The following is a 13,670-nucleotide window of genomic DNA, read 5'->3' as shown; positions in this document are numbered from 1 at the left end:
AACCAACATATGGAAGTAACCTAAGTGTCCATCGATAGATAAGTGGCTAAAGATGCTGTGATACACACACACACACACACACACACACACACACACAATGGAATTTTACTCAGCCATAAAAAAGGAATGAAATCTTGCCATTTGAAACAACATGGATGGGCTTTAAGGGTATTATGCTAAGTGAAATACGTCTGACAGAGAAAGACAAATACCATATGATTTCATTTATATGTGGAATTTAAAAACCAAACAAACAAAATAAGACAGAAACATACTCACCAATACGGAGAACACAGTGGTGGTCACCAGAGGGTAAGGGGGTGGTTGGGTGAAATAGATGAAGGGAAATTGAGAGGTACAAACTTCCAGATATAAAATAAATAAGGCATGTGGATGTACTGTATTGCATAGGGAATATAGTCAAATATGGTAATAACTTTGGTGACAGATGGTTACTAGATTTGTTGTGGTGATCAATTCATAATATGTATAAATGTCAAATCACTATGTTGTACACCTGAAACTAATATAATATTACATGTCAACTATACTTCAATTTTAAAAAAGGAGGGGAAAAAAGCTAGACTTGGGGGCAGTTGTCTCGGTTGTAGGTCTTAAAAGTTTGGGTGCACTGTGTGGGGTTCAAACTCTTTGCTCCTCAGGGAGAAGCTCTGGATTTTGAGTTTCTACCTGATTGTGGGTCACTGTGCCGTGTTGGGGTTTACAGCAAGATTGTGTCTCAGCATCTCCTACCCACTTAGGTGTGAGTTTTTTCTCATTTGCCCAATATGTAGGAGTCACTCAGCTAGTTTTTAGGTTTTTTCAGAGGAAATTGGTCCATATGTAGCTATAGATTTGGCATGTCTTGGGAGGAGGTGAGTTCAGGATCTTTCTACTTGACCATCTTGAACCAGAACTCTGAAGTCAGTCTCTTGAAGAGATATCTGTACTCCCTTGTTCATTACAGCATTATCACAATAGCCAAAATATGGAATCAACCTAAATGTTCCTCAAAGAATAAATGGATAAAGAAAATGTGGTATATGTATACACACACAGTGGAATATTACTCAGCCTTTAAAGAGAAGGAAATCCTATCATTTGCAACGTGGATGAACCTGGAGGACATTATGCTAAGTGGAATAAGCCAGGCACAGAAAGACAAATAGTGCATGATCTCACTTATATAGGAATCAAAAACAAGTCAAACTTATAGAAGCAGAGAGCAGAATGGTGGTTACCAGGGGCTGGGGGTGTGAGGGAAATGGGGTGATGCTGGTCAAAGGGTACAAAGTTGCAGTTATATAGAATGAGTAAATCTAGAGATCTAATGTACAATATAATGACTATACATTTAATATAATATTGTGTTAAATACTGGAAATTTACTTAAAGAGGGTAGAGTTCAGGTCCTCTCATCCCTACCCCCCCCCCAAAAAATATGGTAACATTGTGAGGAGATGATATGTTAAGTGGCTTTACTGTAGTAATCGTTTCACTGTGTATATCACATTATTTTGTTATATATTTTAAATACATACAATTTTTAGTTACAATGTTTTTACATTTTTTAATGAAATTAGCCACAGTAAAAAAGTAAAAAGAAACATAAGATTTGAATTAATTATGTATCTTATTTAACCCAATATATCTAAAATGTTATTTCAACATGTAATCAATATAAAAGTATTGATGTTTTACTGTTTTTTTTCTTCCTAAGTCTTCAAGATCTGTTGTGTATTTGCACTTAAAGACATCTCAAATTGGACTAGCCACATATAGCTAGTGGTTACCATATTGGACCATGCAGATTTGAATTACAAGAATGCCAGAAAAAGAGAATGGATAAGGGGAAACAGAGGCAGGGAAGAAACAAAATAATTTGAGAAAATGTCCAAGAACTAAAGAATACTAGTTTCCAAATTGAGCAGGCTCGGAGCCCAGCAAAATAAGTGAATTAGATACAGACCAAGGCACCTCATCATATTATTTCAAAACACCAGGGACTCAGAAACCTCTATAGGCTTCAAAGGGAAAAAAAAAAAAAAAACAGGTTACAGTCAAAGGATCAGTGGCTTTAGACTTCTCAACAACAATGGATTAAATGGAAGACAATGGATCCGTGCCTTTAAAATTCTGAAGGAAAAGAACCACCAAGCTATAATTCTATAAATACCAACTACATTGGGAGTAGATAAAAGGTATTTTCAATGATCCAAGATCTAAAAATGTAGCTTTTAGGAAGCTACTGAAGGATGTGTTACACCAAACAAGGAAATAAACCAAGAATGAGGAAAATGTGAGATATAAGAAACAGGAGAAAGGTGAAGGGAATCCCTAGGGTGAAACTGTGAACCAGGCCTAGAGATCAACTAGTCTAGATGAGAGTAAGTCAGAAGGAACCAAGAAAGACTTCAAGGAAATGCAATTGATAGAATACCTAATGGGACTGATTATGGATGTAGAAAACTGGTAGAGGTTTGGGGGTTGAATTAGTAACATGTACTGTACCCCCAAAACTAAGCAAATAAAAGAGAAAAGGAAAATGTAGCTATAAATTCTGAATGTTGAGTAATTTATCTATATATTAAGAGGCTGGGGAGGGCATGTTGGTAAGGTGGAATGAGTGGCAAAAGAGCTGAAACCTCATCTTTCATAGTGCAAAATTAATCTACTCCTTAATACAGAAATATGAGAAAGGAGCAATATAGGCATCTTAACTGAAATGTAAAGATAAAAACCAAAATAATCAGGTGTTGAAAATGGTTGGATCTGGGGAAGAGAAAATAAAGGTCTGCCATTTTTTCTGATAAATTTTGTAAAACTATGTCTAAGTCTAAAGTATACACATATGTAACTTTTAAAAGAAACATGAACAATAATAAATCTGAGTGAAAAAAGGACCTTTAACAGGCCATTGCTAATGAGTATCCTTATCTCCTAGCATTGAGTACTGGTTCCGCTGCATGGATGTGGATGGGGATGGTGTGCTCTCCATGTACGAGCTGGAATACTTCTACGAGGAGCAGTGTGAACGGATGGAAGCCATGGGCATTGAGCCCTTGCCATTCCATGATTTGTTGTGCCAGATGCTTGACCTGGTGAAGCCAGCCAACGATGGTAAGATTGAATAAAGAGCCATTTGCATTGCACACCCAGGTGTACAATGCAACCTCCGTTGCACTGTAACGGAGTGTGGGATATAATCCTGGATGGTCCTAAATTATTTAACTTCCCAGAGTCTTCCATACAGGCTTTCCAAATACAGAAGTATTTAAGTTTCTCCTTTATTGTTAGCATAGAACCAACAATTGATGGCAAATTCTGTTTAAGAAATAGGCTTTTTCAACTTAAAATAGAACTACCATATGATCCAGCAATCCCACTCCTGGGCATATATCCAGAGAAAACCGTAAGTTGAAAGGATACAGACACCCCAGTATTCATTGCAGCACTATTTATAATAGCCAGGACATGGAAGCATCCTAAATGCCCATCAACAGAGGAATAAATAAAGAAGTTGTGGTACGTGTATAGAATGGAATATTACTCAGCCATAAAAAAGAATGAAATAATGCCATTTGCAGCAACATGGATGAACCTAGAGATTATCATACTAAGTGAAGTAAGTCAGACAGAGAAAGACAAATATATGATATCACTTATATGTGGAATCGAATTTTTTTTTTAAAAAAGATACAAATGAACTTATTTATAAAACAGAAGCAGACTTATAGATATCAAAAACAAACTTATGGTTACCAAAGGGGAAGGTGGGGAGGGATAAATCAGGAGCTTGGGATGAACACATGCACGCTACTATATTTAAGCTAGATGACCAATGGGGACCTACCGTATAGCACGGGGAACTCTACCCAATATTCTGTGATAGCCTATATGAGAAAAGAATCTAAAAAAGAATGAATACGTGTGTATGTATAACTGAATCACTTTGCTGTACACCTGAAACTAACACAACATTGTAAATCAACTATACTTCAATAAAAATATTAAAAAATATAAATTAAAAAAATTGTTTAAAGAAAAAAAAAAGAAATAGGCTTTTTCCATAGAAACAGAAAGCAGATTAGTGATTGCCAGGGGCTGAGGATTTGGGAGGGGAGATGGAGTTGGACTGCTTGATGGGTACAGTTTCCTTTGGGGGTGAAGAAAATGCTATGGAATGTGATAGTGGTGATGGTTGTGCAGCATTGTGAATGTACAAAAAGCCACTAAGTTGTACCCTTTAAAATGGTTAAAATGGTGAATTTTATGTGAACTTTACCTCAAAAAAAAAGAAATCGATTTTTATAATAAAATAAGCATATGCATATACTTTTAAACTTCAGTAAAAGTTTTTTTCACTTGCCAAAACAGCTCTTGAAATTTACCAGATTTGTTCTTACACAGGCAAAATAACTCTACGAGATCTGAAGAGATGCAGAATGGCTCACATCTTTTATGACACTTTCTTTAATCTGGAGAAATACTTAGACCATGAACAGAGAGATCCCTTTGCGGTCCAGAAGGTACCAGTATAGTTTTAACTTCTATTTGAGGGCTGCAGTATCAGGGGTTGTGTGCTACAGATAAAAATGGTCTCTGCCTGCAGGAATTCTGGTATTTAAAGAGGTAACATTTAAAACATTTCATCACATACTGAAATGAGAGAATAAAGGACCTAGAGCACATCTCTTCCCATAGTATTAGAAAGTATATTGGGCTTGATTTAACTGTACCATTCAATTTCGGGATGACAGGGTAATGAAAACTAGATGCTCTCCAAAATAAGACAACCTTCAGATAATGTAACACTTTTTCAAGTGGTAATGATCACTGTACATGACTATCAGTTTGAAGACATTCTACAGCTGAAGAGGGGTGAGCTGCCTTCCCCATACACAAAAACCTGTGGACTCTCAGAAAACCCATGTCTAGAAAAACACCAAACAAACAAAAAGCAGAATATCACCACTTCTCCTTCTAATCCCCTGTTTAAAGAGTAAAAATTATATTGATGGAAAAGAACTGTTTCAGTTGAGTCCTGTAGGAGTACAAGTACAGGAAACTTTCTCAGTCTTTTCTTTGTCTTCCATATGTTGCATAACTGTACTTGTAAGAATACAAAGATCAGCTTCTAAAAACAAATACTCTGTACCGGAACTTGGGGCATATCAAGATGCATTATCACTAGCCTGAAGTCAGTATTATATTTCATTGAGTTTAAGATGCCCCATTATTTTATATACCTTTAAGAAAAATCATTGCCAATTGTAAGTCTGAGATGCATGCCAATTTCAGAGATGTTAAAAGGGTGGGGTGAAGTTCTTAAAATGGATTAAATATAGTAATTAAGACATTGTGTAGTCAATATTTAGGTACTTGCATTCTTCTAGGCATAACTAACCTTACACCCTAGGGCAATGCTAACTCAATTTCATCATGGAAAAACATCATTTTACCTAGAACATTTAATCCAAGATGCTGCCTGTATTGTAGAAGGAAAAGAAAATATATGCCCTTTTTCCCCCTTCATTTCTTTTGTGTTATAAATTTTACTTTAAATTTTTTACCCTTAAATTTTCCTTTTTTTTCTGAGAGGTGGTAATTATCAACATTCTGAAAGTGCAGAAAGTGCTCAGTAAATTCCAAGCACTGTGTTGAAAAGACACTGGTTATATAGAGATGACTCAGTATAGAAAGAATGGGTATATAGAGATGAAAAAAGACAGAAGAGCAAAAGGTGGCAACCAAGCATAGTATAGCGAAGGAAATGATTGGGGGGAGAAGGGCTGTTTCTAAAAGATAACACAGATAACACGGTATCTGAGCTGGCTTTGAAAGAAGCAATAAAAATTTGTCAGAGGAAGGGATGGTACATTTCAGGTGGGCATAAGCAAACCACAAGTCACTCCAGATAGCTGCTGTGCAAAGTGCCAGAGGAGAAGGGGCTAGAGAAGAGCCTCTGATAACAAGGCTGAAGAATCTAGACCTAAACAGTCCAGCTGCTGAACAGCCTTATAATTTTGTAATTCATGGTGTAGAAAATCACTTTAGGAATGTTACTTTAGCACCACTTTTAACATGTTTAAATGAAACATTTTTCAGATAGGTTTTTTTCAGTGATGTAAAACATTTGTAATGACCTATCTCCAATTCTTTGTCTTTGATTTTGTTTCCTGTGGCTGTCCTCTTCCCAATCAGGATGTTGAGAATGACAGTCCTGAGCCCTCTGACTGGGACAGGTTTGCTGCTGAGGAATATGAGACCCTTGTAGCAGAGGAGTCTGCCCAAGCACAGTTCCAGGAAGGGTGAGTGAGTCTCCCTTGGTCTTGTAGAACTTTTTTTAACAGGGGTAACCACATTAGGACCACCTTAAAAAATCAAGCTAGTAATCCTTTCCTATTTCTACCATTTTTGAATATCATAAAAATGAGTGATTTTAACCAACTTTAGTTAAATGAATATTTCCCCAGCAGTCTTCTCTTTCCTTCTTCACTAATTTCCTGAAAAGTCTTCTCATGTGCCATTTCCTTTAATGGACTTGTACCTTTCACTGAAAACTGAGATCATTGTGCAGTCATACTACTTTGCTAGGGATGTTAGTACACCCTGTAAATACAGGAGGAGGCTAGAAGAACTGAAGCTCTTTTAAGTAGTAAAGATCACCATGTTTAAAACAAATCTTATCAGACATGGTTTTGTGCTTTCAACCCTGAACAGGAAGTAACTTCTACCAAGGATATATAATAGGGTATAATTCCATAAAGGGACTGTTGTAAGAAATTAAATTATCCAAGACTTTTACTGCTTAGAACATTTCAGTAACTATAATTTGCTGGCTCTTTTCATCTAGCGATTCCTTTAGCAGTTCCTATGATTCTTCCTTAGTCATTGTTTCTCTAAGCCTCTCAATTAATCCTTATTATTAATGTAATGCATTTTGAATAGGCAGTATATTAATTTGATTTAATATTCAAATAAAAGAATAAATAGTAAGTTTCCTGCTACCCAATTGTCCCCGGAAGCAACCACTGTTATCATTTTCTGTGTACCCTTCCAAAGACACTCCGTCCCACTCCCTCCCACACGTTCTCACACTCTCTCATACACACACACACACACATACACACACAGACATATATACATACATACATATGTGTATATGTATAAAAGCAAATACACATATACATTCTTTTCTTTCTTCCTCTTACACATATGGTAGCATACTCATTATTTAGTTCCCTGCTTTTTCCACACTTTTATAAAGTTTCTGTTATACAAGATGAATAAGTTCTGGAGATCCGCTGTACAACATAGTATCTATAGTTAAAATATGGTATTGTGCACTTTAAAATATGTTAAGAAGATAGATCTCATGTTAAGTGTTCCTACAAAAGAAAAAAAAAAGAACACAAGGAAATGTTTGGAGGTAATGGATATGTTTAGTGCCTTGGTTGTGGTGATGATATCACAGATATATGCATATATCCAAAATCATCAAGATGTATTCACTAAATGTGTACAGTTTTTTGTATCAAACTTCAATAAAGCTAAAAATGATAACAACAAAGATTCTAAGAGCAGCATGGTGAACCAGATACTTGTATTTTATGATCATTGAGGTATAAATGAGGCATCACAAATATTTGGGGGGCCCTGAGGTGTACGAAAAAATTAATAAAAGAATAACTGAAGGTTGGAGAAAAAACAAATCAATAAATTGGAGATTATTCCATAAATATATTTAATGAATGTGCTAAGTTTTTTATAACTGCATAACATTCCACTATGTAGTTATACCATTATTTTACATTCCTCCATTCACGAACATTATAGTGAAAATAGTGAAATATTAGAGATATAATGTTGCAGTGAATAATCTTATATGTGTCATTTTATACATATGCGGGATAAATTTCTAGTGTGTGGCAAACAGATAGCAAACTTGCAAAGACATAGGAGGATTTTAGAGAAACCAACAAGAAATGATGCAGACACCCAGAACTAGCTATGGTGGGAGCATTTCATCCCTAGGCCTAAAAGGACAAGGAGGTGAAACCATCATCAGAACCCAAAGAGAAAAGCTATATGGAGAAGGTCACCTGACAGAACTTGTGACCTTCAGTAATGGGATTTAGCCAACCTGTGGCAACCCAGCTGAGAGACAGCTGCTAGACTATCCCGTTTCATTCTCATATCCTTCAGTATCCTGCAGGCGCTTCCCTTTAGCTTCCAACCAGAAACCAGAAGACAAGAGAGCCCAATGGTGTGGTCCATTTGGGTCAGCCTCCTGGGGCACAGAGCTAGGGGAAGAGTAGATCTAGAGGGATAAACAGAAAATACCCAGCTCAGTAGATAATGTCAAATAGTCCTCCATAGAGATTGTACCATTTTACCCCTACCATTAAGTTTTTTTTTTTTTTTTTTAAACATCTTTATTGAAGTATAATTGCTTTACAATGGTGTGTTAGCTTCTGCTTTATAACAAAGTGAATCAGTTATACATATACATATGTTCCCATATCTCATCCCTCTTGCATCTCCCTCCCTCCCACCCTCCCTATCCCACCCCTCTAGGTGGTCACAAAGCACCGAGCTGATCTCCCTGTGCTATGCGGCTGCTTCCCACTAGCTATCTATTTCACATTTGGTAGTGTATATATGTCCATGACACTCTCTCACCCTGTCACATCTCACCCCTCCCCCTCCCCATATCCTCAAGTCCATTCTCTAGTAGGTCTGTGTCTTTATTCCCATCTTGCCACTAGGTTCTTCATGACCTTTTTTTTTAATTTTTTTTTTCCTTAGATTCCATATATATGTGTTAGCATACTGTATTTCTTTTTCTCTTTCTGACTTACTTCACTCTGTATGACAGACTCTAACTCCATCCACCTCATTACAAATACCTCCATTTCATTTCTTTTTATGGCTGAGTAATATTCCATTGTATATATGTGCCACATCTTCTTTATCCATTCATCCGATGATGGACACCTAGGTTGCTTCCATGTCCTGGCTATTGTAAACAGAGCTGCAATGAATATTTTGGTACATGACTCTTTCTGAATTATGGTTTTCTCAGGGTATATGCCCAGTAGTGGGATTGCTGGGTCGTATGGTAGTTCTATTTTTAGTTTTTTAAGGAACCTCCATACTGTTCTCCATAGTGGCTGTATCAATTTACATTCCCACCAACAGTGCAAGAGTGTTCCCTTTTCTCCACACCCTCTCCAGCATTTATTGTTTCTAGATTTTTTGATGATGGCCATTCTGACAGGTGTGAGATGATACCTCATTGTAGTTTTGATTTGCATTTCTCTAATGATTAATGATGTTGAGCATTCTTTCATGTGTCTGTTGGCAATCTGTATATCTTCTTTGGAGAAATGTCTATTTAGGTCTTCTGCCATTTTTGGATTGGGTTGTTCGTTTTTTTGTTATTGAGCTGCATGAGCTGCTTGTAAATCTTGGAGATTAATCCTTTGTCAGTTGCTTCATTTGCAAATATTTTCTCCCATTCTGAGGGTTGTCTTTTGGTCTTGTTTATGGTTTCCTTTGCTGTGCAAAAGCTTTTAAGTTTCATTAGGTCCCATTTGTTTATTTGTGTTTTTATTTCCATTTCTCTAGGACCTGGGTCAAAAAGGATCTTGCTGTGATTTATGTCATAGAGTGTTCTGCCTATGTTTACCTCTAAGAGTTTGATAGTGTCTGGCCTTACACTTAGGTCTTTAATCCATTTTGAGTTTATTTTTGTGTATGGTGTCAGGGAGTGTTCTAATTTCATACTTTTACATGTACCTGTCCAATTTTCCCAGCACCACTTATTGAAGAGGCTGTCTTTTCTCCACTGTATATGCTTGCCTCCTTTATCAAAGATAAGGTGACCATATGTGCATGGGCTTATCTCTGGGCTTTCTATCCTGTTCCATTGATCTATATTTCTGTTTTTGTGCCAGTACCAAACTGTCTTGATTACTGTAGCTTTGTAATATAGTCTGAAGTCAGGGAGCCTGATTCCTCCGGCTCCATTTTTCGTTCTCAAGATTGCTTTGGCTATTCGGGGTCTTTTGTGTTTCCATACAAATTGTGAAATTTTTTGTTCTAGTTCTGTGAAAAATGCCAGTGGTAGTTTGATAGGGATTGCATTGAATCTGTAGATTGCTTTGGGTAGCAGAGTCACTTTCACAATGTTGATTCTTCCAATCCAAGAACATGGTATATCTCTCCATCTATTTGTATCATCTTTAATTTCTTTCATCAGTGTCCTATAATTTTCTGCATACAGGTCTTTTGTCTCCTTAGGTAGGTTTATTCCTGGGTATTTTATTCTTTTTGTTGCAATGGTAAACGGGAGTGTTTTCTTAATTTCACTTTCAGATTTTTCATCATTAGTATACAGGAATGCAAGAGATTTCTGTGCATTAATTTTGTATCCTGCTACTTTACCAAATTCATTGATTAGCTCTAGTAGTTTTCTGGTAGCATCTTTTGGATTCTCTATGTATAGTATCATGTCATCTGCAAACAGTGACAGCTTTACTTCTTCTTTTCCGATTTGGATTCCTTTTATTTCTTTTTCTTCTCTGATTGCTGTGGCTAACACTTCCAAAACTATGTTGAATAATAGTGGTGAGAGTGGGCAACCTTGTCTTGTTCCTGATCTTAGTGGAAATGGTTTCAGTTTTTCACCATTGAGGACAATGTTGGCTGTGGGTTTGTCATATACGGCCTTTATTATGTTGAGGAAAGTTCCCTCTATGCCTACTTTCTGCAGGACTTTTATCATAAATGGGTGTTGAATTTTGTCGAAAGCTTTCTCTGCATCTATTGAGATGATCATATGGTTTTTCTCCTTCAATTTGTTAATATGATGTATCACGTTGATTGATTTGCGTATATTGAAGAATCCTTGCATTCCTGGAATAAACCCCACTTGATCATGGTGTATGATCCTTTTAATGTGCTGTTGGATTCTGTTTGCTAGTATTTTGTTGAGGATTTTTGCATCTATGTTCATCAGTGATATTGGCCTGTAGTTTTCTTTCTTTGTGACATCTTTGTCTGGTTTTGGTATCAGGGTGATGGTGGCCTCGTAGAATGAGTTGGGGAGTGTTCCTCCCTCTGCAATATTTTGGAAGAGTTTGAGAAGGATAGGTGTTAGCTCTTCTCTAAATGTTTGATAGAATTCGCCTGTGAAGCCATCTGGTCCTGGGCTTTTATGTGTTGGAAGATTTTTAATCACAGTTTCAATTTCAGTGCATGTGATTGGTCTGTTCATATTTTCTATTTCTTCCTGGTTCAGTCTTGGCAGGTTGTGCATTTCTAAGAATCTGTCCATTTCTTCCAGGTTGTCCATTTTATTGGCATAGAGTTGCTTGTAGTAATCTCTCATGATCGTTTGTATTTCTGCAGTGTCAGTGGTTACTTCTCCTTTTTCATTTCTAATTCTATTAATTTGAGTCTTCTCCCTTTTTCTTTTGATGAGTCTGGCTAATGGTTTATCAATTTTGTTTATCTTCTCAAAGAACCAGCTTTTAGTTTCATTGATTTTTGCTATTGTTTCCTTCATTTCTTTTTCATTTATTTCTGATCTGATCTTTATGATTTCTTTCCTTCTGCTAGCTTTGGGGTTTTTTTGTTCTTCTTTCTCTAATTGCTTTAGGTGCAAGGTTAGGTTGTTTATTCGAGATGTTTCCTGTTTCTTGATGTAGGCTTGTATTGCTATAAACTTCCCTCTTAGAACTGCTTTTGCTGCATCCCATAGGTTTTGGATCGTCGTGTCTCCATTGTCATTTGTTTCTAGGTATTTTTTGATTTCCCCTTTGATTTCTTCAGTGATCACTTTGTTATTAAGTAGTGTATTGTGTAGCCTCCATGTGTTTGTATTTTTTACAGATCTTTTCCTGTAATTGATATCTAGTCTCATAGCGTTGTGGTCGGAAAAGATACTTGATACGATTTCAATTTTTTAAATTTACCAAGGCTTGATTTGTGACCCAAGATATGATCTATCCTGGAGAATGTTCCATGAGCACTTGAGAAAAATGTGTATTCTGTTGTTTTTGGGTGGAATGTCCTATAAATATCAATTAAGTCCATCTTGTTTAATGTATCATTTAAAGCTTGTGTTTCCTTATTTATTTTCATTTTGGATGATCTGTCCATTGGTGAAAGTGGGGTGTTAAAGTCCCCTACTATGATTGTGTTACTGTCGATTTCCCCTTTTATGGCTGTTAGTATTTGCCTTATGTATTGAGGTGCTCCTATGTTGGGTGCATAAATATTTACAATTGTTATACCTTCCTCTTGGATCGATCCCTTGATCATTATATAGTGTCCTTCTTTGTCTCTTGTAATAGTCTTTATTTTAAAGTCTATTTTGTCTGATATGAGAATTGCTACTCCAGCTTTCTTTTGATTTCCATTTGCATGGAATATCTTTTTCCATCCCCTCACTTTCAGTCTGTATGTGTCTCTAGGTCTGAAGTGGGTCTCTTGTAGACAGCATATATATGGGTCTTGTTTTTGTATCCATTCAGCCAGTCTGTGTCTTTTGGTGGGAGCATTTAATCCATTTACATTTAAGGTAATTACCGATATGTATGTTCCTATTCCCATTTTCTTAAATGTTTTGGGTTTGTTATTGTAGGTGTTTTCCTTCTCTTGTGTTTCTTGCCTAGAGAAGTTCCTTTAGCATTTGTTGTAAAGCTGGTTTGGTGGTGCTAAACTCTCTCAGCTTTTGCTTGTCTGTAAAGGTTTTAATTTCTCCATCAAATCTGAATGAGATCCTTGCTGGGTAGAGTAATCTTGGTTGTAGGTTTTTCTCCTTCATCACTTTAAGTATATCCTGCCACTCCCTTCTGGCTTGCAGAGTTTCTGCTGAAAGATCAGCTGTTAACCTTATGGGGATGCCCTTGTGTGTTATTTGTTGTTTTTCCCTTGCTGCTTTTAATATGTTTTCTTTATATTTAATTTTTGATAGTTTGATTAATATGTGTCTTGGTGTGTTTCTCCTTGGATTTATCCTGTATGGGACTCTCTGTGCTTCCAGGACTTGATTAACTATTTCCTTTCCCATATTAGGGAAGTTTTCAACTATAATCTCTTCAAATATTTTCTCAGTCCCTTTCTTTTTCTCTTCTTCTTCTGGGACCCCTATAATTCGAATGTTGGTGCGTTTAATGTTGTCCCAGAGGTCTCTGAGACTGTCCTCAGTTCTTTTCATTCTTTTTTCTTTATTCTGCTCTGCAGTAGTTATTTCCACCATTTTATCTTCCAGATCACTTATCCGTTCTTCTGCCTCAGTTATTCTGCTATTGATCCCATCTAGAGTATTTTTAATTTCATTTATTGTGCTTTTCATCGTTGCTTGGTTCCTCTTTAGTTCTTCTACGTCCTTGTTCAATGTTTCTTGCATTTTGTCTATTCTATTTCCAAGATTTTGGATCATCCTTACTATCATTATTCTGAATTCTTTTTCAGGTAGACTACCTATTTCCTCTTCATTTGTTAGGTCTGGTGTGTTTTGACCCTGCTCCTTCATCTGCTGTGTGTTTTTCTGTCTTCTCATTTTGCTTATCTTACTGTGTTTGGGGTCTCCTTTTCACAGGCTGCAGGTTCGTGGTTCCCGTTGTTTTTGGTATCTGTCCCCAGTGGCTAAGGTT

General features: G+C 36.5%; 1 protein-coding gene across 2 annotated transcripts in view; it reads left to right on the top strand.

Annotated features, from left to right (window-relative positions):
- PPP2R3A (protein phosphatase 2 regulatory subunit B''alpha) overlaps positions 1 to 13,670 on the top strand; it is a 211,811-nt gene that overhangs the window by 173,199 nt on the left and 24,942 nt on the right. For both annotated transcript variants that reach the window (XM_061194632.1, XM_061194633.1), the window contains 3 exons: positions 2,945 to 3,120; positions 4,411 to 4,529; positions 6,205 to 6,311. In XM_061194632.1, the coding sequence (XP_061050615.1) occupies positions 2,945 to 3,120; positions 4,411 to 4,529; positions 6,205 to 6,311 (402 nt within the window). The remainder of the gene's footprint in view (positions 1 to 2,944; positions 3,121 to 4,410; positions 4,530 to 6,204; positions 6,312 to 13,670) is intronic.

This window comes from Eubalaena glacialis, chromosome 6 (genome assembly GCF_028564815.1).
Source record: "Eubalaena glacialis isolate mEubGla1 chromosome 6, mEubGla1.1.hap2.+ XY, whole genome shotgun sequence".
NCBI lineage: Eukaryota > Metazoa > Chordata > Mammalia > Artiodactyla > Balaenidae > Eubalaena > Eubalaena glacialis.
This window is presented reverse-complemented; position numbering and strand designations above follow the sequence as displayed.